This window comes from Synchiropus splendidus, chromosome 1 (assembly GCF_027744825.2).
Source record: "Synchiropus splendidus isolate RoL2022-P1 chromosome 1, RoL_Sspl_1.0, whole genome shotgun sequence".
NCBI classification, from domain to species: domain Eukaryota; kingdom Metazoa; phylum Chordata; class Actinopteri; order Syngnathiformes; family Callionymidae; genus Synchiropus; species Synchiropus splendidus.
This window is the reverse complement of record NC_071334.1, coordinates 21,126,204-21,151,734: the sequence shown is the minus strand read 5'-3', so window position 1 is coordinate 21,151,734 and position 25,531 is coordinate 21,126,204. Positions and strand designations below refer to the sequence as shown.

Below are 25,531 nucleotides of genomic sequence, written 5' to 3'. Positions count from 1 at the left end.
CTCAAGTTAGAAAAGTAGAATCCTTATATGAAGATGACTTCACAAGGGCTGACTAACAAATCCACGTTCATTAATATATATATATACATATATGCCCACTCCTTTAGTTGGTATTTGAAAATTTGCTCCAGCCTCCATTACTTCCACTGAGATGCTTTCACTGCTTGTAATTACGCAACAGACATTAAAACTTGCCTCAGTGCGTCACACACTCATGGGTCAAAGAGTCAACCCGCCGCTCCTATTAAAAGTATGACAACAATTCTCTGAAATTCACTGGAAACACAGGAGCAAGGATGTAAACATTTGGGAATCTGTTGTGGCATATTGCAAAGCTGATGCCGCTCCACATCTCCACTGACCGAATCAACGCTAATTTTACACCTCTCTGTTCTCTTTTTGATTCTCATGGCCGAGTGGGGATGACAAGAGCCGGGCTGCACTTCAGAGAGACCGCACGCGATTTAGGACCTGGCACGCTGAACCCACCGCCAGACAAATTAACAGAGGATCTGACCCAACGTCTGCCCGGACCCTCACAGAATGTGTGGTCTGTTAATGAACTGCTCCCTGTTGAAGGATTGCAGCGACAGCTCACCAGGGCTTACAGGAGGGACACGCTGCTGTTTGCCTTTCTTTAAAACATTGCAACCGGATGAGTCAAATCCCAGAGTTATGGCTTCCTCGGGGAGAGGGTCAGTTGAATTAATGAACCTCGACGTGCAGCATTTCTTTCTTTTATTCCTTGATGTGGGTCAATTACCGAGAGCAAGCAGCTGGTTATTCAGACCTCGAAATGATCATGAAAATGTAGGCCACTTACATAAACGTACGACATTTAATATTAATGCTGATGCTAATTTACTTATTTGGTTTGTTTGGACGCTTCACGAGTCAGAATTTAAAAATGCACCTCGAATAACAAAACAGATGTTTTTGTATACTTACTGAAGTCACAAGACTCTGCTCATGAGGGAACTGAAGGACAGGTAGACAGACACTGGCCACTGTGTTTGTTGAGCTGTTTAGTACCTCACTGAGTTGTTGTTTATGACAACAAACATTTGGATGTAATCATCAGTTTTGTTTATTCTGCCAGGACGTTTTTTCGTTTTGTTTCTGTCATGAGACATTTTTCTCATGAGATTTTTGGGGTCAAGCATCCTGCAAGTGGGTATAAAGGGGCCCTTGTGACTGACTTCGAGAAAACTTGAATGACTCTTCTGATACTTCAGGAAAGAGGGCGTAAGTTTGCTTATTGATAGTATTTTTTCACCCAAACACAGCTACATGATGACATGGCTCCAAGTTGTGTAGTTTAAACAAAATTGCCAAGATAATTACACACGATTTTTGATAGATGAAGTTTTTTTTTCTTTCTGTTTTAATTCAAACACTCCCCTCGATCAGACTCACCCAGCACTGTTTTTATTATTCCAGCAGAAGTTGGAGCAGTATCTAATAAGGTCTTTAACTCACAGCCTACGTAGTGGTGTGTTGTGTTTTTGGACTCATTCATGTGAACGGAACCGAGCTAACTCACTGAGAGGTCGACTTGGCAGCAGCTTCTGTTCATGCATATTTAAAAGGCAGATTCGGGGGAAAAACTGTCCGCATGTTTACATACACGGACGTCTGTGTGTGCATCTTAATTCTGGACACCACTCCTGTGGCATCACACTCACACTGACACTTTCATCGCGGGGTAACAAAATGTCCAATGACTTTATATTATGTTATGTTTGCTTTCAAACAAACCCCATTGTTCTATGCTGAACATTCATATCCACAATCTTCCTTTTACAGTTTTTTATTTTTTTTACATTTAAATAAGAAATGTCTACTAGGCAGTACTATCCAGTTTAAGTAACACATAAGACCAGTCTGGTATCACCAAGCTCACAGTACGAATGGAACAAGAATTCAAGCTCAGATTTGAAGTTGTACAGTACGGTGTACGAGCAAAACCTCTGCCTCCCACAATCCAAAGGATGGTGAAAACTCAGGCCCCAAAACACGCACTTTCAGTGACAAACATTTGCAGTGAGAATCATCATGTAGGTCTGGAGAATAACGTCACAAAGCCAGTGGTGCCCCGGAGCTTGTTCAATCTAAAAATGAATTTGAGTACAGTTTAGAATTTTCAAAGTGATGATGGAGACATATTTAATTGACAATAGCTGTGTGCATTATGGGTTTTGGTGACTCCCTATTCAGCTTATTGTCTCACCTCTGTCCCATCATTCTGTGTCCTGCAATGTGGCCATTATAACACGACCTGACCGCCCCATCATTTCTGGACTCCTTAAATCGACTTATGTGCCTGACTGAGTAAGGTGTGTATGTTTACGCGTGGGTGTGAGCAGCGTGTCACACAGCGCTCAGTGATTCAATTAATGGTGGGTAACCCTGCCTTTTCAATCCAGGGATCAGTGACCCTGCTGTAATTATTGGATGGAGTGCTTCTGACACCTATCTGAAAGCATGTCAATCAGATGGGACACGAGTCTTGAGGTTTTGGGTGTGACCTGGAATGACCGGCGCTCTAGCATGTGTGGGATCACTCTCTCCGTGTAATAAATTCACACTGCTTTATGGACGACCGGCACACCGGCACATACAGGGAACGATGGCACTACGCCACACCTTCCTGTCCTGATTTGTTGCTTGGACAGTTTACGAGCCACCTTCCCTCAGCCGCCATCCTCACCGCTTGGTGCAGACTGCTGAAGTTTCTTTCAAGCCAAAAGTTCCTACAAACTCACAGAAACGCACCAAGTCACACGCAAACATTCTCATCCCGTCAGCCGAGTGTCTTCACTTGTTTGCACAGACTTCCTGCCTCGGCTGCGTGATAACGTCCAGCCACAGGCGACGTGCAGGCCCATCATGCCTTGCTCTGGTCTGTCTCTGTGGAACTAAAGGTGGCAGTGGAGCCTGGATCTCCTTCCAGCTCAGACGAAGTGGCCGGCCTGCCTGTCCGCCTCTTCCTTAAATTCAGCTCTGCAGCAGAATGTGACCCCTCTGGACTTTGGGCAATGTCTCCTGCTCTGGTTACAGAGAGAAACTGACAAAGACCCTGGCAGTACTTCTCTCATGCCATGAGTTGGAGTGACATTGTGGTGGGTCAGCACTGGGTCACACATGGTTTTCTCCTCTTCACTCCTTGAGGGGCAAAAATGTGCTTAGACAAAAGGCATGAGGAAGATTTAGAGGGCTGAGTTGTCCTCATCCCCAAACAATGTACTCTAATAACCATTCATGTACTTCTCCCGCGCTGGCTGTGAGACAAACGACAGTGCTTCCTGTCTCTCGTGCCGCTATTAACAAGGAACGGGCTGGAGTTGATCCTCCTCTGTACCACCACATACAAATGTAATTTGGTGAAGCACCAGGATGTGAAATCCTATTCATGCTAGTGGTATATAATTGGCTTACTCCTTTGAGGAATTAGACTGACTTAATCATGTCTGGAAATACAGAACTCAATTAGAAGTGTGCAATAGAATGCAGGCAGCCATGAATATTTGATGACAGCATCAGCAGAGCGCTGCGAGTTTGGAAGCTAGCTTCACCTAGCGAGTCATGTAGCTGCAGTTGGTGCTGTGCGGCTGTTTTAAAGTGAGCGGCAGAGGTGCACAGTCACCAAGGTGAGGCACCACAACCCTGAAAACATGATCGGGTGAGAGCTTCTCACAGACTGAGGCAGGTGTGTGCCACGCAGTCTGGGAAGATCTCAGCGATCAAGCCACTCTCAGTTTTTATTTTGTTGAACTGCTATTGAAATAAAAGCATCCAAATGGATACTACCTCGGATAATATATCTTTGTTTGTTAGTACTGACACAGCTGGTTCATTTGAAGTAACTGTTCAATTAATCACACATTATACACCTGTTCTAAACGTAACTTAAAGGAAGATTTATTCAACACAAGAGCAGCCATTGATGTTACGCTTTCAGCATGTTTTCAGTGACTAAAGAATATTCCTGACAGTAATTGGGTTGTTGTAATAAACACAAGTACACTCTTGTGCTGATAAACCTTTACTTTAATTTACATTTAGAACAGATATAAAATGTGTGATACATTTGTGAGTCAGTGTTAACGGAGATTAAAATTGAGATTGAGAACATTTTAATGTATCAACAGCCCCAGTCATATATGACACTGCTGCTTCTATTTGTTCTATTGTCACGTCTTCTATTTTCACCAATTGATGATACAAAAACCTCTTTGTGTAACCCTAAAATTACAAACATATATTCAGAGTAAAAGCTGCCAAAACACAGGTTGGACTCAAAAGACTCAAACTATGTGATTTGATGTGAGGAGTGTGTAAGCAGAACGGCTGTCTCCTATAGACCCTGTACCAATGACAATAGGAGCTTTGGGGCAACATTATCGTCCATTGGTTGAGTTTAGTATTGTTTTGATACAGAGGACAACCGTCACCAGCAGTCACAATAGCACCAACACCAGAGCACCTCGCCTCTGGGTGTTGCACCCTCCCAAACCTGCCATTGGTATCGAGATAGTCAGAAGCATGAAAACAATCAGGGGATATACTGTCTACTGGTAAAATCAAGAGTCATTAGAGATACATCACATTGATGGGGATGAAGAAGTGCTTGACAGATGTACTGATGACACATTCAACATAAGAACATTGATTTGGTTTAGTCGACAAAGCGCATGGATTCGGGATAATACAAACGCTAACCTGTCAATTGTGGTTTAGATTTAATCTGTGGTCAATGAACAAGGAAAAGCCTCACTTCTACATTTTGCACAGTGTCACTCAGGGCTGCACCAGCCAAGTGAGTAGTTAACTTCAGAACTGACATGTACGCCAATTCATTAGCTGTCATCAGTTGGTGAGTGATGTGACGCGTTTGTGTGAAATCAAACTCCCAACTGCATCAGTGCCAACAGGATCATTAGCTACGTGATCGTTCATCACTGTACCACATTTTCTGACAAAAGCATCGGCTAAATGAAAGGTAATATGGTGTAATAACTGGAAAAATGCACCACCAACAGAATGATCTTAAATCAAGCTTTTTGTACTTTTTGGTCTCACGCCCACAAGTATCTTTACCATAAAACCAATTATTAAAAAGCAATAGAAAAGAAAAGCCAAGAATACAAAACACAAATAATGCACCTTCGTATACATTATACATTTTATTTTTTTTAATGTATTTTCTAAACCAGACTTTATGGTCACCATGTGCATCGTCAACAGTCTTACATTAGTAGCCCTGTAATATCCAGCGCAGTAAAATAAAGGAGATATGAAAATAAGGACAGTTTTAAACTGAGTGACTGACAGGTTGACGGTGTTACGTGTCATTTTCCTGCACAATAGAAGAACGAAGAGTGTTTCCAGTGATACCAAAGGCCATTTACTTTAAAGAATGGCACTATAGTAAAACACCAGATAATGAACGTAATTACAGTGGGACAACTAGCTGCCCCTGACCTTGGAGGTCTTTAAGTTTCTCTCAAAAGAGGCAGAAGCAGATTAAGGGTTTTTGTTAAAGCAAGCCCCTATCTCTTTATTACGCCTATGTGATTGTGAAGCTGTGTTCATGGTGTGACCTTGTGTCACTTATATCAGCCTCATTACGGAACACTTAAACTGGCTGTACCTTGGGTCATCTATATTCATGGAAAGAAGTGGCAGAAGCTGGAAGACTCATAGGCCGCTCTACTGTTTCAAACACAGCACTGATGGCAGCAGAGACACTTAAATATGTAGCAGACATATAGTAAGTCACATGGGACACGAGTTTATTTATTTTGGTATCCTGATTCCTTCTCCCGATGTAGTGTTCCTCTTAACAGAGGTTTGGCACTTTAGGCGCTAGTGGAAATCGGACAGTCAGTGACCACAGTGCTCTCTCAGACTTTCAGTACATTCTTCTCTGAAGTTGAATTCTTGTTTGTTTCTTTGGACTCTCCTAGCTCGCCAGTGTTTTTCGTTGTGATTGCTGTTAATCCATTCGCCATTTATCTGTCTACTGCCATTGGTGTGTGAGCCTTGGTTTCGTTGGACAATCATTTTGATTCCCTCCATCGCCACATTTCTACTCACTCTGGAGTTAACCCCTTCAAACGGATTGTTTATTTCTTTGTGAATTTCCAACTTAGTGTGCGTTGACAAAACTCCTGCACTTGAGACATTGACTTTATGATCTGTGTTTGGGTCCACTGGAACTTGGAGTACTTGGGGTGTAACAGTTGGGGTACAAAACACTAAACATCAACACAGTGCTTGTGATACAGACATGGTGGATATGTAGATCCTGTGGGCCACATCCAGCCCTGTTCTAACATGTTTGTGTTTGAGAAATGAATGTTCAATCCTCTATGGCATTCGCAATCCAACCTAAATACAGTCTTTACATGGAGTCCTGGGTCTGCCCTGGGGCCTCCTCCCCAAATTAATCTTGCTTATTGATTTTGAGAGCTGACCAGGGGGATCACTTATATTTATGTTTGGGTCAAAATGAGGAGATGCAGTTTTATTTTACCTCAAGCAGCATGTGGAATTGCTCCAATTCTTACAAGGAACCTGTGGATAGCAGCATGTAAGTGTTCTCAAAACTTGCCAACAACACCTGAACATGCTGTTCCCGAAAAGTCCTCCAAAGGCTGCTGCCATGTGAAGAGGCACTTTCCTGATAGTACTTGACTGTTGCGGTCGAGCAAAAGGAACAGTGTTTGGATTGTCTATGAGGGAATCATGTCCAAATGACTTTTCATGAGAGTAGAACAGCCAACCCTGGTGTAAGTTAAATATTGCATGACAGCACTAATCGTCCTTCCCAAAATAGAATCATTTTAGGTTGTGAAAAAGATACAACTAAACCATCCCAACTGGGTAGCAACAAACTTTGCAGTCAGCAGTATCAGGCTGTCACAATATGCCAAACTTATGCCAAAATATGCCACATCTTTCCTGGAAAAACACTTGATGCCACTAAAATTCAGATGTGGTGAGACTCATTTAGAGTGTACAATGCCTCTGTGGGGAATGTTTCTGTATGCACACTTGTAACACAATATTATGTCAGCAGACGTGAAGGGGAGAAGCTCAGAAAAATCAGGCAAACATGACACTAAACAATTGTGATTCCGTGTAGTAAAAAATGTCTGCTCTGGTTCTGACAGTCACTGAAACTGTTCATGAGATATTATAGTTTATCCCATTATTTTGACCTGCAATGGAAATATTTGAAAATATTTTGAGAATAATGAATAATATATTGAAAGGGTTCTCTACATGTGGGCCACCATGATGCTAAAATGCAGACCTGGGCAAAGTGTGCCCCGATGCCTGTATTTTTGTGGCATGACTAAAACTATAATTGATATTTTGTCATTTTTCTGCCTTGTTTTGTTCTTTTTCTTTTAGTCATCGCTACCACTTATAGCATGTTCTTGTTTGAACACTATAATTTTCTTCTTTTCATTGGCCATTTTTGTGTGTTTTTCATGTTCCTCAAAATACATTGAAGGAATATTGAAAATATATTTTGAAATAAATTGCCACTTTATCTCTTATTATTTTATATCTGCTGTAATGTATACATGTGTGATGCTTTCTATGAACAAGAGCAGCTATAAATGATCTTAACACAAGTTCACAATCTACAAGCACATCAAAAACACAGATGAACTTCTTGAGACCTAAGATTTTGCCAAGTGTGCATTTTCTTTGTCTATTGGAGACGTGTCAGGGGATGCAACCTGGCTCCTCCAAGAGTAACTCTCCACATGTCCAAATCATCTGAATCCGACCACCTCAACTCCTCTCCACATGTCCCTCTGATTAACTCATTTCTGATTGTGTCCTTTGTACTCACTCCCAATGAAAACCTGGGCATCTTCAGATGTGCAACGTCATACTCTGCTTCTAAACTTTGTGTCAGAGCTACTGTCTCCAAACCAGACATTATGACAGGCTTCACTACAGCCTTATGAAGCGTTCCCTTTCACTGTAACTGGCACTCCTGTCCACCCTGCCTGCACTCTCCTCATCACCTCTCTGCCCATCACTCGGAATGACTGATCCTAAATATGTGAAGTCATTCTTCTCTCTACTACTCTTCTTCCTCCTGCCTCACTCTCTTTCATCCACACGCAGACACACACACACACCTCATTGATACAATGCTTTCTCCAGCCTCTCACGCAGAACGCAACTATCCAAAACATATGGATATGGAAACATAAGGACTCTGAACCAAAACTTACCCAATAATAATAAACTACTTTTATTGGCATTGCCAGCTTCACCACAATCCCAACCTTACAAATAATGCCTGTATATATATATATATATATACAGGTATATGTCTTTTGAAAATGTCAGCCATCAGTCACAGGGCTTATTAACGATGCTCCATGTTCACACAGTTGGAGACAAGTTTGTCTCATTAAAGTTAATTTGTTCAGATTCCTAGAGTGACTGACTGAAGTCCTCCACATTCTCTATGGGATCAGATTCCGCTGAGGCCAAAGTCTCATGTTTCTCGCTCTAATCGTACAGAGGCGTGCGACCCCGAGGACGGGAATAAAGGAAGACGAAACTACTTTCATTAAGAAATTCAGATTTCCCCCCCCCCTTCCTTTTGATCTTCAGCCAGAAGAACATTTATGCTGATGAAATGCATAAATAAAGTTCCTAAATTATCCCGTTGCTCTTTAGTGCATGGATCAGAGTTGGAGAACTTCCAGATGAGACAACTACAATCCCACTGAGTGCTTCTGTAAAGAGATGATTGAGGAGATGGTCTGACACTGATCAAACTACATAGAGCTCAAATGTTGAGATTTAAAAGGAAGGTGCAATTCAGTTCCTTATAATGATGTCAAAAATAGACACAAATGTGAATGAAAGTGCTCACTTCGTTCAAAGGTGAGTTCGTCTGTCCGTTGCAAAACATGTTTTCATTTTGGAAGTTTAACACAAAAATGTCTCTCAAAATCTGCAATGTTTTTGTTATTTATAACAGCACTGTAACCAAGGTGTTGTGGGGTGTAGACAGGGAGTTGGAGGTGTCTTTTGAAACTGCAGTTGTGTTCATTGACGGGATCCTCATCGCTCAAAGAGTGATGCAAGATCGGTAGGTGAAGAGAAATTTGTCCTAAGGGCAAGTTGTGATGAGTCGAGAGGTCAGTTTCTATACGGAAGAAGGAGGTCACGCCATGAGGACTGATGGTTCGGGGATGAGCAGCATGTGCTCGACAGTGCTGCTCTGCCAGGTGAGGAATTATCCACACACATAATTAATTTCCATGTAGTGTTTTGAAGCAACAGTGACAAAGACGGACTGACACCATAACTTGTATTAGATGTAGAGATAAAGTAGGAGGTTAAATAAGGCGATAATGAAATATAGAAAAGATATGTTTGATTAGGAAGTAATCGTTACATGTTTGTCAGGGTTGATGATATTTTAAGAGTCATTATTTCGAAAGAAGCAAGGTTATTTGCTATAAAAAAAAAAATCCTGGTTCACAGAAATAATCTTTGTAATGGCTCTTGACAGCTCGCAGCAACCTCATTCTGGATTCCAAGAATCCACAAACATCCAAAACTGCTGTTTACCGTCAGAAGCTTTGGCCTCGTCTACGCCTGAATAAGGCTGATGAAAAAACACGCACGTCTTAACCGAACGAGATCTGGGGGTGTTTGAAATGTGAGACTGTGCACTTAAAGGAAGACTTGCGGTAAATGACAATTGAGAAATACTCTGACAGGAAGCAGACCAGCGTTATGCAAAAATAAAAAAATATTTCCCCGAATTCAAATGAAGAAAGAACCTGCCTGGAAAGACTGCAAACCCAAATTCGGGAAACACCTCCTCAGAGTGATGAGATACAAGGAGAAGGACTATTGTCTTTGGCAATCATTTAACAGAAGCTGATCATACAGCTAAATGTATGTTATATCTTATATATGTATCTTACAAGCTGATCAGCACTGACTGTTTCACAGTTTCACACAGAAGCATATGATCAAAACTGAAATGCTTTCATTCACAGAGTATGGTCATACTGGTTTAAGTTACTTATAAATGACCTATAGTTTACGCTTACAATTGTACGCAGGAAGATTCACATGAAAAGATGGGTATTTTCTCTGACCTGTTTATAGCAAGGATAACTTTTCATATTTCCCTCAATATTTGATCATACAGTCAGGTCAAAAAACACTTTAAGTTCACGTAAGTCGTGGTTGAGGTTAATAAGTTGACAAAAGAATTACAGAAACATGTGAGCACTGATGTTACTGGAATCAGCCAGTATTAAACCACTTCTGCATTTGACTATTAATGATAGGAATAACACGGAATGAACTGAAGTGAAGTAAATTTTAGTGACTGAAAACAAAACTAGTGCAAAGAAGAAGTGGGAATGCTTGTGGTCTCCTTAAACAGGTTTGAAGACAAACTATATTGAAACTGTGAGAGTGGTGTTGGGAGAGGTGGGGGGCAGAGGGAGGATGGGTTGGGGTGGGTGTGGAGGGGGTGTCACTCACGATGTAGCAGGGCTCACAGTAGGCCTTCTTCTCCACGGCGTAGAAGGGTTTGCCTCGCAGCTTGGCACTACAGGTCATACACACAAAGCAGTCCACATGGAAGACCTGGTCCATGGCAGTGCAGCCAGTACCTTCACCCACCACATTCTCTCCACAGCTGGCACAGCGACCTGGAGAGACAGAGGCCCAAGATGTAACCTTGGTCTCAGACAATACAGACTGATGATTCATTATTTATGCATTTAAGGAAGCACTTCTTTTGGTTTGAAAACGGTTGAAAGTAATAGCGCAACATGTAATTGTTGTATAAGCAAACTCTGTAAAGATAGATGGATCTAATTATTATCATATATTATATTATGATGCATGACATAAACTAAGTTTTTTGAGAATGTTTTGGCTATTAGAACAATGATTCTTGTACAGAGTATTACAGTCATCAAGTCACTGTTTAAACATGAAAGCTGAAGCCCTTAGGATCACCTCATGTTCATGTGTCCACCATGATTGGGTGTATCCGGTGATCCGACATGGGGTCAAAGAAAATTCTTCTGAACAAGAATAAACACAGCATCCTCCTCAAAGCTCTGAGGCTCCACGAGAAGTGGAAGTCAAAATGCCTGCTGGTTGCCAAAAAGATAACTGGAGTTGTCTCCTCATGCTTAGCTGTGACTCGGGTCGAAGGCATCAGCCAAAGGTGGTGGCCAAGGCCGCCACCAGCAGCCAGGCTGACACAGGGCTCTTTTGCATGGGGGCCTGCGCTTGATCAATCTGCAGTATGTAAGAGTCTCTGCCTTTTCGCATGACTCAGCAAAAAAAGTATTTGATTAAACTTCTACTGCGTGTCAGACTGTCTATTTATAAACTCAACACTTCCCTTTCAATGGTCACTGTGTATAGGAATAGCCCTGAGAGAGAGTTGAGATCCACTTCATCTTTCCAGGTCACTCTGTACGCAGACACGCTGCTTTTCCACCCCAGGTCTCCCAGCTGATATGTTGAACATACAGTAATACAAGGATTGTTTAGTGGAAGAAAAAAAGTGCTACACTGCTTTTGAACTGTCATATTATGGCAGTGACCCTGAGACTGCAAGCGACTGATTCATGATGAGACAAATTCGGCAGTGCCCTCCTAACAGGTCCTCGACAGAGCAGTGAAGACGCATAGACAGACAGTCACACTTTTTGTGACCCTGAGAGTCAATACACACAGTATTGCCCTCCTGTTTCCCCACTCCCATTTTGGTCGACACCAGACATCAGTATGCATCAGCACCATGGGCCACGATTACAAATATAAAGCCCATTCTAGAGTAAACTTAATCAAGATTTAAATGCCTTCACATCATCAGTAGAGGAAAATAATGGCTATGATTATTAAATGACGTTCAGCATGTATGAATAAGTCACTTCATTATCGACGGGAACATGAAGAGGCTAGGTTTGACAAGAGAGGACACAGAAGACAGGTTAAAAGTGGAGAAAGAAGACTTGCTGTGGCAATGAATGTTGCACACAAAAGAGCTAAAGAACTTGCAGAACTAAAAGAGTCTCATAGATTTCAATACACAGCATGTTACTCCATTGTTAGACCCTAAACTAAATCATTTTGCTTTAAATTATTTCCTAAAACTTAAACTATCACCTTTTCTCCTCTACTTCTTTGGTTTAATGCATTACAGGGGGTAATGCATAACTCTGTATAATGTATCTAGAGAGGTCACTTGTACCGCCATAGAGCAGAAAACTTAAAATCGAAAATGTCCTCCGGTTCCTAATCTTCAGTTCTGGTTCAAACGTGGGATGAATGAGGATTAAACACTACGATGATGCCACATTAAAGGGTCGACACACTTCAGCGGAGAGCAACGGCGGCAACATCTATTTCAGAAAATGATAAAAGAAACTTTGTGACGGGGGCAGAAGTGAACTGATACTATTGCGCCAGAAAAGGCCTTGATTGCGTATGGCGGGATGTGGCATTTTGATATCTTTAATTGACTGGGAGATATCTTTAATTGAGTTTAAGATGTCCTCAACTCATTGCAACTTATCTTCAGCCCAATTAATAACACTGTCAGTTTAATTACTGGTATCTTACAATTACAGCGTTTAAAAAGATATCAGCTACTTTTTTGAGATTCTGAGACAGATCCAATCTGACTGATAGAGAATATTCAATTAATTCAACTTCAGCTCAACAAATGGTTTTGGTCTTTTTATTTTCATGTTTTTGCTTCATCCAAAGGCTGATTTTGGCAATGATTGACACCCTGTACGTTCAGAGCGTGTTACAGAGTGAGACAGAAACTAAATGTGAGAGATAGACTTATCTCATGTTTGCATTCGCAGACTTTCACTCTGTTTTTATCAAAGAATTTAAACAGAGTGCAAAGTGAGATCTGTCTCAGGTATCAGAGCGACTTGAGGAAGTCAGATGTTGAGCAGATCAAGTGTTTGCTTGACTGCTCACTAATGGTTCTTTAATCTCAGAATGACCATTATCAACAGCAGACAGATGCAGACAAAGAGATTGCATTAACAACTTCAACAGCGCAGCGAACTCTTCATTTGCTTTTTCGTGGAGGAGAAGAGCCACAACTGTTTTGACAGCTACTTCAGAATAACAATTAATTAATGATTTGAGGGAGCAGTACTCGTCACATTTAGGTTTGGTTTGTCAGACACAGAACAGTAGTGAGACTGGCCATGAAGTCAGGTTTTGAAAGAGTAGCTCTGACACAAAGACAAGAAGCAGAGTGAGACGTGGCAGACTTGAAGATGCTCAGGTTTTCATTGGGAGTGAGTTGGAAGGACAAGAACAGGGACAGTTCATGTGAAGAAGATTGGCGAAAAGTTAGGAAGGTCATGAGGTCAGGAAGGACTCACGGTTCGGGCACACAGATAGGAAAGACAGAGAATAAGGATGTTACAAATGGAAGCATAAGGCAAAAGAAAAAGTGGAAGACAGCCTCAGAGGTCCGTGGATGTGCTACAGTAAATAAATACTGAAAAGGACTGGTGTGACCAGGGAGGATGATCCAGATAGGGTAAGGTCATGGAGGCTGTAATAGGAGTGGCAACCACTGACAGGAGAAGACAAAGATGTGTGAATAAATATGCAGTGACGTATTCATCTGTGTCAAGAGAAATAAGAAAACAGCACACACCTCAGCCACAAATGCCATTTCATGAGATTATAAAATCAGCTCAACAATCGTGATGCCTCGCGGAAAAAAAGTGAATTCTCTGTCCGGAAATCCAACCAAACATGGGCTGCAGAGGCGAAAGCACTGAATTCTTACCACATGACCATCAGTGGCATTATCTTGGCAGTGTTCACAAGCAGGCAAAACTGTAGCAATCTTGAAAATTGTATGTAATGCTTGTATGCTGTTTTATTCAACTTGCTGGTTTTGAACCGCACCAGGCACATGAGCAGCAGCAGCGAGATGCCGTACACATTAATGGCAATCCCTTCGAAACCTTCTCAAGTCCACATGACATGACGAAACACCACCAAACTGTAGTCATTTGTTTTTTTGTGTCAACATCCACATTTCCATTTAAATACGCTTTAAAAATTGTTTTACTATCAGACAGACAGAACATAAACAACAAAATTCAATAAAAGTTATACATTTATACTTCATTGGCAACAAACAAACGTATTGGTTTATGGAAGAAACAAAGACCTACAAAGGAAACAAAAAGTTGTGGATGCATTTGAAAACAATCGCAGTTTCTTTCCATTGTCGTTGAGAGAGCACAAACAATGTGAGGTGTTCAAGGCTTTAACTTAAGAAACGCTGATGATGAAGACAATAATTTGTCGATTAATTGAGCGGCTTCTGCCTTCAAGAGTGACTCTTTTCTCCCATCTGCTATCGGTTTCATCCGCTCGCACAGCTCCATCCACACCTCAATTATGTCTGCGTTACCTACTGTACACGGAGACAGATTAAACAAACTAGTGAAGGCACGTCTCCGGGGGACATGTGGGTGTCAGTGGAATCACAAGCAGGGTAATCACTTCACAGAGCCACGGGGAGAGAGAGGGAGACAGAGCCCGCTGAGCCTGTTAGTGACTTCAGATCACAGGCCATCTTCAGTGAGTGGATGAGAATGCCAAACATCTCCCACAGGGCTCCTCCACATTAAATAGGGAGAAGGAATCCTCTCGGAAATCCTTTTCCTCTTGGCAGACTGTGATCGCAAGGGCCCACAGGAGCTATTTGTGTGCGGCTGTGTACATACAGGAGTGTAAACAAAAGAAAGGAACAACACAGCAGACGTGCCACACACGCAGACCAGCATACACAAGCACAGACACATGTATCATGTACAGTAAGCGCAGATATGTCAGGCTATACGTAAACATCAGCGGCCCACACATGGAGTGACATGTATGTGTGTGGGTTGATCTGAGCTGCATATCTCAGGATCTTTACAGAAGATTCTAAATCTACTCTTTGTTGTTGCTCCTTCAAAATGTCATCCTTCGCAAACACAACAATCGGATTGATACAGAAACAGTTCCATTGTCCCCATGGTTTTCATTGTGCGTGAAAAGTTGGCCGTCGTCCATCACACTACAGCCGTGGGGGTTTCACAGTAAACTTGAAATCAACCAAATCTTGTTTCATTTAGCTTAAGGACTGGTAGTTAGGAGCAATATACTTTTTGTTTTGCTTCAGCCTTTTGTTCATTAGTATATTAAAAAATGGAACGGTAACATCATTAGTTAGTCAATTATCTATCACTGATCACTCTTAAGTTTAAACTTGCAAAGCAGAGTGCACTTGACTACATGTGACAAACTTGACTGACTTTAAATAAAAAAAAAAGAAAAAAAATACTATTTATTATTATTATTTTAATGACAGATACACCCCCAAATCAAGGCAAAAAGTAGTGGCGATTGTTGTGATACAATAGTTCTCTTAGTCATCACGAACACTACCATAAATAACACAAAAACCAAACATCACATTTCAAACTTTCCGTCCAACACATTTTCTGTATGATAATGGAAAACTGTCAAAAGTGCATTAAAATGCATCACATCAATAATTTCACAGGACGGTGTCAGAAGTAAGCAATTTCTAGTTTTGAGACAATAGTTCAATGGATTTCCTGAATAAAACAGAACAGCATTTGATGAAACACGATAGTTACCCCTACAGAGACAATTCCAAATACTTTCCAACCATTTCAGTGGGCATAAAGGAATCATGAAAGGCCGCTCGGCTCCCCAGTGTCCCTTTGCGCGGGGAATGGAAACACAGTCTTAATATCGAAACTTCAAATAGTTCCTGTATAACCAATGCGATGGTGATGGGGAAGGAGGGGGAGTTCATTTACACTTAACTCACTTTCCTTCCTTTCATTCTTCAAGCCTCAGAAGTGTCGCTTCTGTTACATTGAAAGTCAAAAGAAGGACTGAAGAGAAAATCTTTTCTTCTTTTTTAAAGAAGCACATTCTCTGTGAGCTACGGAGCCTTAGAATGCTTAGACAATTTAATTGGATAAAAGGAAAAGATTAAAGAGGCCCTGACTCTGTTCCATAAATAATTGATTTCTAATGTATTTGTAGTGGCAGGGAGACACTGTTGTTTGGGAATGGGGGATGTTGAGTGGCAGAACACTTCAGATTTCCCCTCACTCCTTGCCTTCTTTGTTTTTACGCGCCGTGATATTGAAGAGGCATGAAAGGCAGAGAGGGAGCGCACTCGCTGCTCAATTTGATCTTACATCGTCAGAAATCAAAGATCGCGCATGTAAAGAAGCGTCGCAAGGAACTTTTTTTGTGGCAGACCAAACTTTTCACACAACATTACTAATGAATTCAATTCTGCTGGTGCAACCCTTGCAAAGCCCAGATGCAGAGCCGGAGATTCGAGCACTGCACCAGACGCCATTCTGGACCTTGACTAAAAGTCAGCTAGAATAACACTAAGACCACAGTTCATATTTGATGACAACAAGCTATTACTAAAATCCATGGGTAAGTAATTCAATACAAGGACAAAGGTAAACAAAAAAACAAAAAAAGAAGCTCAGGAAATTCAACAGCCTTAACTGTTTTCAAGTGACACAAGAAGCTGCTGCTGCAGGGAACCCTGGTATTCTATTCTCCCACACCACTTGGACTCAGACATTGCAAGACATTACCAAGCCACCAAGCAAGTAGCAAGCTGACACAGTCTCTCCTCCTTAGAGGGGTTGAAGGTGGTCAATACGAAAAGAACAAAAACAGTCTGAAGTTGCATTTCACCATGGGATAATTATCGCCAAAAGGGCACAATTTATCAGGATACTTTTTTTTGCCTATATCACACATTCCTACTGACCAGAAAGAATTATATCATGTGCAGAATGGGGCCCGTCTTGAGTTAGACATCCCAGTACTATTCTGTTCTCACCATCAAAACATGGTAGAAAGCATTTCAAAGAAAGCTGACTAGATGGCAACACAACCTCAAATGGCTCTAGAAACATGAAGCACAACTTACAGCTATAGACACAGCTACGGAAACGCTGTCTTCTATTTTCTGTCCTGATATACTGAGCCAGCATTGCAAAATCAAGATATAAAGTTCAAGTACCCTTGGCTCTTTGCATGCCTGCTGTATTTTGGCTGTGGTAATAAAACAGCTACCTTTAAATAACAACAAAATATAAATGTCCTACAGTGTCTTAACATAAATAAATTGTGACAGATTTAGGAAGGTTAGCCAAATAAAAGGTACAAAGTTATGAAAACTTCTTCACACTTAATTGGACACATCAACAAAAGGCTGCAGAGTAGCTGCGAGCAGAACATAAATCTGTCGAGCACATTAGCTGAGGAAGTGCCAAGCGGAGAAGCCACAGGCCGCGGACTGAGCTTTGTTTCCACTCTGTACCCTCTAGGTTTATTTACTTTGCAGTTTGGGATGCCCTGTGCGTAGCCTGACACTGCCGTTGCCTTCAGTTGCTTCAGTATGACAAGAGACGTAGCTGTCAACAGAGCACTTCAATCTCTGAATGCCTTCTTGCTCACCCCGGCCTTTAATCTCATTCCCAATGTCAGCAAATAGCAATCTGTAGAACTGCTGCGGCAATGGAAGAGGATGGAAAATAGGCGAGCCTGTGCCACTAAGCATTAAAGCTTAGCCTGTCAGGCCCCGCGGCTGTAAAGTGAGGGGAACTCAGTGTAGGTTACATGTTTTTGGAGCAGGTTGGCAGGCCAGACAGGGAGGGGAGCCAGTGAGCATGCATGTAAGGGCTGGCGAACAGGTGAAAGTGTGCGCGGCCAGCCAAACATGCCTCGACCGTGCTGCTGAAGGTGTGTGTGGGTTTGTACGCTGTTGATCTGCGCGCGTTTGAGTATGTTTGCGTGCATGTGGATGTCTCCTCATTCCTGAGGTCAAACGCTCACTCACAAATGAAATCTAGCAACGTGAGTGCCCGGAAGCCTCAGCTGGGCTAGCACGGCAGCTGATCTTGCAAGCCTCAGTGGAGCTGTCTCAACGAGGCACAGTGGCGAGCGTGGAGCCTGGCGGGGGAGGACGGACGATGAGAGTGAGGAGGGGCTGAGGGGTGGTCACCTCACGTGAACTGCTGCCAAAGAGCAAGCTCCTGTCGCTGGGAAGAGAAGCCCCACACTGGCACACGGCATCAGCTGAGAAACTAGAAAGCAACAGTGCGAGGTCACTGGCGGTGCCGGGACCGATAGGTGATGGAAAGATGCAAAAATATGATACAAATAGTATTCAAATTATGTGGAAATGTTTTAAAATAAATAGAGGAAAGCTCTATTTTTATATATATATATATATATATATATATATATATATATATAATTTTGTGGTTAGCTGTGATGAAACTGACTTTAACATTCGACTTTCTTTATTATTCCAAAGGACAAGTTAAAAAGACAATTACCAGTCCTGCTTTAAAACATCTGCCCTTACTCACCGCAGAGCAACACACAATGAGGTCATTTGCTGGGCAGAGACCTTTCATGCCACTGTTCTATTTCCATTGTTTTCTAGAATAAGCTGGTTAGCTCATGCACTCCACTGCCCCCTTGGCAACTTGACCTTCTCCCCTCATGCTGTCACTATTTCTCATGTGGCTACAGGACTGCTCGACAAATATGAGAGGAATGCTGAGCTGCACAACTATGAGATTCATTACAGTCGTGTCAACAAGGATTTTGGCCTGACAAGCCACAGCCCTGGAGGCCGCCTCTGCTTGTTAGTCATCTGTGTTGGGTCCGCACATGATTTATTAGAAACAGTTCTATCTTGTGGACATCATCTGATTTTGTTTCCAAATCTGCATGTGTTTTTTTAGACACCATGCTGAGGTTTGCTCTTATAAGCTACCAGTATTTGGCTGGTGATCATTGACGAATTCAGGTAAAAACACAAAAAAGAGTACAAGGCTGAATACAAAAAGCGCTATGAACAAAGCAGCCCACTTTTGCTATCTTTCCCCATTTGAAGCAAAGTGCTGAAAGTTCTGACACTTCTCTCTGAGGACTAATAGAACTACACTGCCTGGTTCCTGAGTGATACGAGTTGTATCTACTGTGGAGGAAATAAGTTTTGGAGTGGTAAACAGCAAGCCAAAAAAACATAATTTGCGTTTTTGCGCTTTTGAAAAAAAATCAGATTTTTCATGATAATATTCAAGATTGATTCCAATTTTAAACATGTCAGAAAAATGTTAATTCCCCAATTTAATTCTAAGAATAGGGTAATAGGGTCCATGCTTTCACTCAAAGCATAGACACCACTGATCTGTCTCTTAGGTGAGACATATATACAGTATGAGACCTTCTTCCTCAACTCAGTTTCCTTGTCAAAAAATGGCAGCAATATAATCAATTAGTAAGTCTAATCAATTTTATAAAAAGTCAGGTGAGCTAATGCCATTAAAAATAAATTATTATGGAGGAAGACCCTCACCTACTTTCAAAGCATTGCGTATTCAATGACTACAAAGATTACTGTGAATGTCTGAATGGACATTGCTCACACACATTTCGTACATGAGACGAATGAGGTGGTTTGAGCACTGTTTACGTGTTTTTAACAGGATGAAAAACAGGATTGGTTTCCAGCAATTTGAAATTCGAATATAAAGTTTTAAAGCCATTGTTATTAATATTTGAAATACAGTCTACTCTTAGTAAACTGACGTCTCGGTGACAGAGCTATTTCCAGTCCTCTCCGCATCCAAACAAAGATAAAAAAAATAATGATGCAAATAAACGCAGATCTGTGAAGCCTAACAGAAAGCAGTTACCTGGATCAGTGAAGATGTTTGGCCAAAGGCAAGAGGAGCCTGTGCGGGGAGGAGTGGGTACGTGGGGGGGTCGTGGGTACTTTTTAAGGCGAGAGAAGGGTTTGACTGTGACACACAAGGAGTTGTTGCGACACGTAGAGGAAGACATGAAAGCAAACTCCTGAGAGGAAGCTGAGGGCGACTGCCATTATATGCAAATCTCTTCCACCAGCGCATGGAAGACAATGCACAGAGCTGTCGAAAATGGAATCCTATTAATACATTAAGTTGTGATGCATCAGTGGTTTAATGAAACATTGTCGCGCTCGAATTATCCGCACTATGCGAACCGACCCAATTACCTTAACTGATCTGCACAGAGTCCTCTGGCCTCCACCGTTGCCAGAGTGTCGCTACCATTAGTATCTCTTCTATGATTCCTCATGCACATTTCATGTGAGGTGTCTTATGAATTATGAGGGATCTTCCAGTTGACATTATGAGGAGAAAATGGCAAAGCCTTTCTAACGTTCAGTCGCACTCATCACGAAACAAAGACTCACTCAGTCCTTTTTTTTTTTTTTTTTTTTTTTGGCGTTAGCTCAGACTTCTAAGTGGAGTACAGTGCGCTGGTTTGAATCACTAATGTCTGCACCATCTGATTTACCATTACACAAACATTTATGCCGCCACTCGAGAGCCTCCTGGAAATCATCATATTAATATTGATAAGACATCACAATTCAACGTTTCTTCATGCTATATAGTAAGAACTTGACAGGCAATGAGAACTCAAACTTTGGTGTTAAAAGAAACACAACGATGCAGAGACACTGCACAAGTATCATCATCACTAATTGTTAATAATGCAGAGCATCTCATCCTTTGAATTATTCAGCTTTATGTCCTGGTTTTGGTTGACAGGACTGTAGTGGTGACAAAATATCGCAAGTTTGTCTCCAGCACAGATGCCGGGGCCGAGGAGCACTGAAATGTGTGGCTGTGTCTTATTAGATTTCCACAAACACAGAACACCTACGCACAACCTAAGTGGATTACACATGACGGATGATGACATTTGAAGAAAAGGCTCTTTCAGATTACTCCAATCTAATCTGCAACTCTAAATCAGGACTAATCAGTTGCTTTTCAAAGCCAGCTTCAATCATTGGGAGAATTTTTGGCTTGTGAACTGGGTTTCTCACAAGAAAAGACGCTCTTTCACAGTGCATCATTTTTAGGTTTTTCAGAATTTGAGGAGCGCTGTAAGATCTGCAGGCCATTTATGTACAGTCTTATTTTTGCCACAGGGAGTCCTCAAACACTTGGCTTCTGTCATTGCTGGACGGCGAATGTAAGAGACAAAAAATGTCAAGTAAAAACAAGATCTAATTAACAAAGGAAACTTTTCACCATTTTTGATACCAATTACTCAATCCATCCAACTTAATAAATAAAACACTGATAACAGACATACAAGAAAAAAATCCCTAGTTAACAAGTGTTATGACGCAATATATATGTGTGTAGATATATATATATATATATATATATATATATATATATATATATATATATATATATATATATATATATATATATATATATATATATATATATTTATATATATATATATATATATATATATATATATATATATATATATATATATATATATTTATATATATATATATATATATATATATATTAGGGGTAGGATTTGATTTAAAAAAATAAGATATTTGCCACAAGAGGCCACATTTTTCAGTTTGAATGAATTTGGTATATTAGTGAAACTAAAGATGGACTCACAATAAAATATTGCTTATTTTGCATCAGTTTGACAATGGCACAATAAATCACGATGGTGGCTATATTCAAGTTTTTATATCACCTTATTTGAACGAAAGCTTTTTTAATGTCTTGAAAATATTTGTATAAGAATTTGAAAATTATAAGAATTTCAGATACATTCAGAGTAGTGGAAACCCTGGCCATTGTGAAGCAAAAAACCTCCCTGAACAAAAGCAAGTAGATTGCTTTTGTTTGCTTTTGTTCAGGGATTCCTCCATGTTTGTTGTTGTTGTTTTTTTCCTTCCTTTATTAAATCATTGGTGGCTCAAACTTAACACTTTGACAGAAGGCTGGATCATAGCACATCAGCACATGATCAGGTCGGCCAATGATGAGCAGTTTTAAAGAGCATTATAAAGTTAGTTACTAAACGGTTGAGCTTCCCAGCATCTCACAGCGTCCTCTGACATCACAGAGTCAAAGTGCAACGTTAATTCAATTCAATTGAGCCCCTCTGGACCAATGAGACCTCACTATCTTTGTCTCAAATGAGAAGTTCATCAAAGACGTTCGCGATGGCACTGAAACTTTGCTGTAGGAAGACAATGATTCAGTTCGGTGGTGTGCTGGAGATCGCAGGCCCACTTTGATTAATCTTGTTAATTACTAGCCGCAGGCTTCTAACAACTGCTAGCCCTCCTTCCTCTACATCCAGCCAAAAAACTGAGATGGCTTATGTGCCATTAGATTCTTTGTAATTACAAAAGTCTTGTGCTCAGGGACCGATTCTCCCGCAGCCTTGATTTACAGCGAGGAACAAGCTGGACCAAAGTAAATTTGAACACTGCTGTGGTGACTATATGTACATTATTCAGCGGGGGAGGATGAGACTCGGTGGATTTGCAGAGCAGCGTGTGCCTGCGCTTGAACTCTCTTCTAATGAGTCCCTGCAGTCACCTCAGTCTCATACGCCTGCCCTTATCCCCATTTCTCGTTCGCAGTTAATTCAGCCATCGCCTTGTTTAACCACGAGATGACCCCCCCCCCTCCTCCCCGACTCACCCAAGAACCCCACCCCCACCCTAAAACACATAAACTCACTCCTGTAACAGCCAGCCACTGTCAGCTGGGGACGCACATGCAATCCTAACTTGTTCTGGCTACCTCAGCTCACATATGACCCATTTCTCAACTCACATGTCCTTGTTTCACCAGCGCTCAGCCACTCAGCCTTATAGTTGGCACACAGCACACATGCATGGTATAGCAGTCCACCAGATGCATGCCAAGCCTGCATCTCGTACACATTTACCTAAAAATTAGGCCACAGAGAGAGGCTCTTTGCACGAAGAATTTGACCAGCTTCCGCTAACATTAACTTACATGGGTGGGCACATGTGTGGAGCTGAATATCCCTTAATACCAGTGAAATACACATCCCAGTAGCGTTAATACACCTACACATGGTTTTGCGGGGTGCTGTGCGATTATGCTCTGATATAAAGCCTGTTTGAGAGTCTTATAAATGCACTGAGCGAGGTGTTTAATGGGCATGGGAACTAATTCCAGGGCAAAGGGGATTTAAAGCTCCAGCTGTAGAGGTGATGCCATTGGCTGGCAGTAGGCAGAACTGAGGGAGGACAGATAAGAAATAAATGTCCTTGTTCTTGTAAATCGTATTTCATAGAAAAACATAGCAACCACCTGATTGGTCACTAGAGAATAAAGCAACAAGCAGCACTGTGCACAAGAAGTCAAGGTTAATGAATTGAATTTCGGATAAAGCGAGGGGGCAAAAAAGGTCCCCTTTGCCCTGCAAAACAATGTTTCATTCATCATTCAAATTTTAGTTTTGAATGACCCACTATAATATTTTTATCAGCCACAATCGCCAAAATGAATACACCCCGGCCCCCTGCTTGCGTTGGTGAAAGACACATCAACCGAGCGATCCACAAAATCTTTCCTAAAATGCTTGAGGTACACCTTTCGCAGCAATCTCAGCACCTCTCGTAGAACGCCCTCGTCTATAGGATAAAAAGCAAAACCTCAGACTTATGTTGCTAAAAAGTAAGACTGGCCCTGTTAGACAATGTCACAACATGTAATGTGAAGAAAAAAAACCCCAAACATTAGCCAGTTTAGTGAAGTTTCCTTGGTTGTTCTGTGGTAATATAGTATCGGTTATCAGAAGATTCTGCCCCCAACAGCCATGTCCCATGTCTGCAGCTTCAAGGACCACATTTGACTTGTAAAGAGCAGTGTTGGGACTCAAAGAGATTAATTTCAATAAATTAGTTAACAGACAAAAAATGTAAATAACGCTTGGAGGCATATAAACTCCCTTTTGCAGTGTACATTTATACAATGTGATGTCATAACCATAACATCCATGATGAAGGAGACTAAATAAGGTTGCTCTGATGGAAGGAAATTACAAGTTGACAAAAAACTTCAGGATGGAAACACACAAATTATTGTTGTGTGCACTTTATGCAGCAAAGAGTTGTCTCCTCACTGGAGGACTTCCATCATTTTCAGGAGCCTCGTGGATTCAACAGCTTGTCACTTCTCATGAAATCCTCTTGTAGAAGAAGCAGTAAATTATTGGAGATGAGTCGGCTTACAAGAGGGAGGTGGAGCGGCTGGTGTCCTGGTGCAGCCACAACAACCTGGAGCTGAACGCCCAGAAGACAGTGGAGATGATCATGGACTTCAGGAGAGTCACAGTTTCACTGTCCCTTCTCATGTTGACTGGTTTACCCATTCCTATTGTGGACTCCTTCTGCTTCCTAGGAACCACCATCACTGAGGACCTCAAATGGGAGCCAACCATCAGGGCCCTCATCAGGCCCAGCAGAGAATGTTCTTCTTGAGGCAGCTACGAAAACTACAACTGCCGACGAAGTTGCTAGTGTTCTACACGGCCATCATCCAGTGCATCGTGCGTTCTGCTGAGAAGGTGATCTGTTGCTGCCTGCCACCTCTTCATGACCCGTATGTCTCCAGGACCCAGAGACTTGCAGGTCGGATCAGAGGCGACCCTTCTCACCCTGGTCATGGACTGTTTGTTCCACTTCCCTCTGGCAGAAGGCTATGGCCCATCCAGACCAGAACCTCCCGTCATAGGAACAGCTTCCTCCCCTCGGCCGTCAGACTGTTAAATTCATGATCAGCCTTGGTTGTTTATTTTTTATTTTTTGTCAGCACTTTATTCCAAAGCGCTTTCCTAGTTCGTGGAATCCCCACTGATCATGGCAATAAATTTGATTCTGATTCTGATTCAATATGTATTCCACATCTTGGTTTCACCTTCAACTATCAACCAAAAGTATTTGACTAACTGTAAACTTAGTGCTGTAAATACGGTAGGACATTTCTGTACACAAGAAAATGAAAAGATGCACATAAATTGAGGCTGCGCTTTTTTGGGCTCAAATGAGCCTTTTTAAATGTGAATATCGAAGTGCACCAAATTTGTGACCCCGAACAACTTCACATCAGTGAACAGTGCAATTTCAGAGGCAATTTTAATCACTGACCTGTACAGGACAATCAAACAGCAAGAAAGGGCTTTTTCAATCACTCCGAACCTTTATCTCGTATTCCTATTATATCCATAGCAGGAGTCATATCTAACCCTTTGATCACAGATATCCTTTTGTGACTCTACCTTGAGGACTGATTCAGAGATCCTTTATCTGAGCCATGACAGTGGAATAGTCACCTTCGATGAACTCTCCAGCCCTTACTTTAGAAATCATTCACATTTCACTTATTTTTGGAGGATGATATATTCAGTTATTTTATCTTTCTTTTTTGTTTGTACATTCACCTATTTTTCAAACTCCCTCACACTCTCAAATTTATTTTAATAGACATTAGTCCAATGTAGCTTATCA

At 41.5% G+C, this 25,531-nt stretch overlaps 1 protein-coding gene across 8 annotated transcripts in view; it reads right to left on the bottom strand.

Moving 5' to 3' along the window:
• lpp (LIM domain containing preferred translocation partner in lipoma) overlaps positions 1-25,531 on the bottom strand; it is a 114,692-nt gene that overhangs the window by 8,583 nt on the left and 80,578 nt on the right. For all 8 annotated transcript variants that reach the window (XM_053864286.1, XM_053843515.1, XM_053851731.1 and 5 more), the window contains one exon: positions 10,555-10,724. In XM_053864286.1, the coding sequence (XP_053720261.1) occupies positions 10,555-10,724 (170 nt within the window). The remainder of the gene's footprint in view (positions 1-10,554; positions 10,725-25,531) is intronic.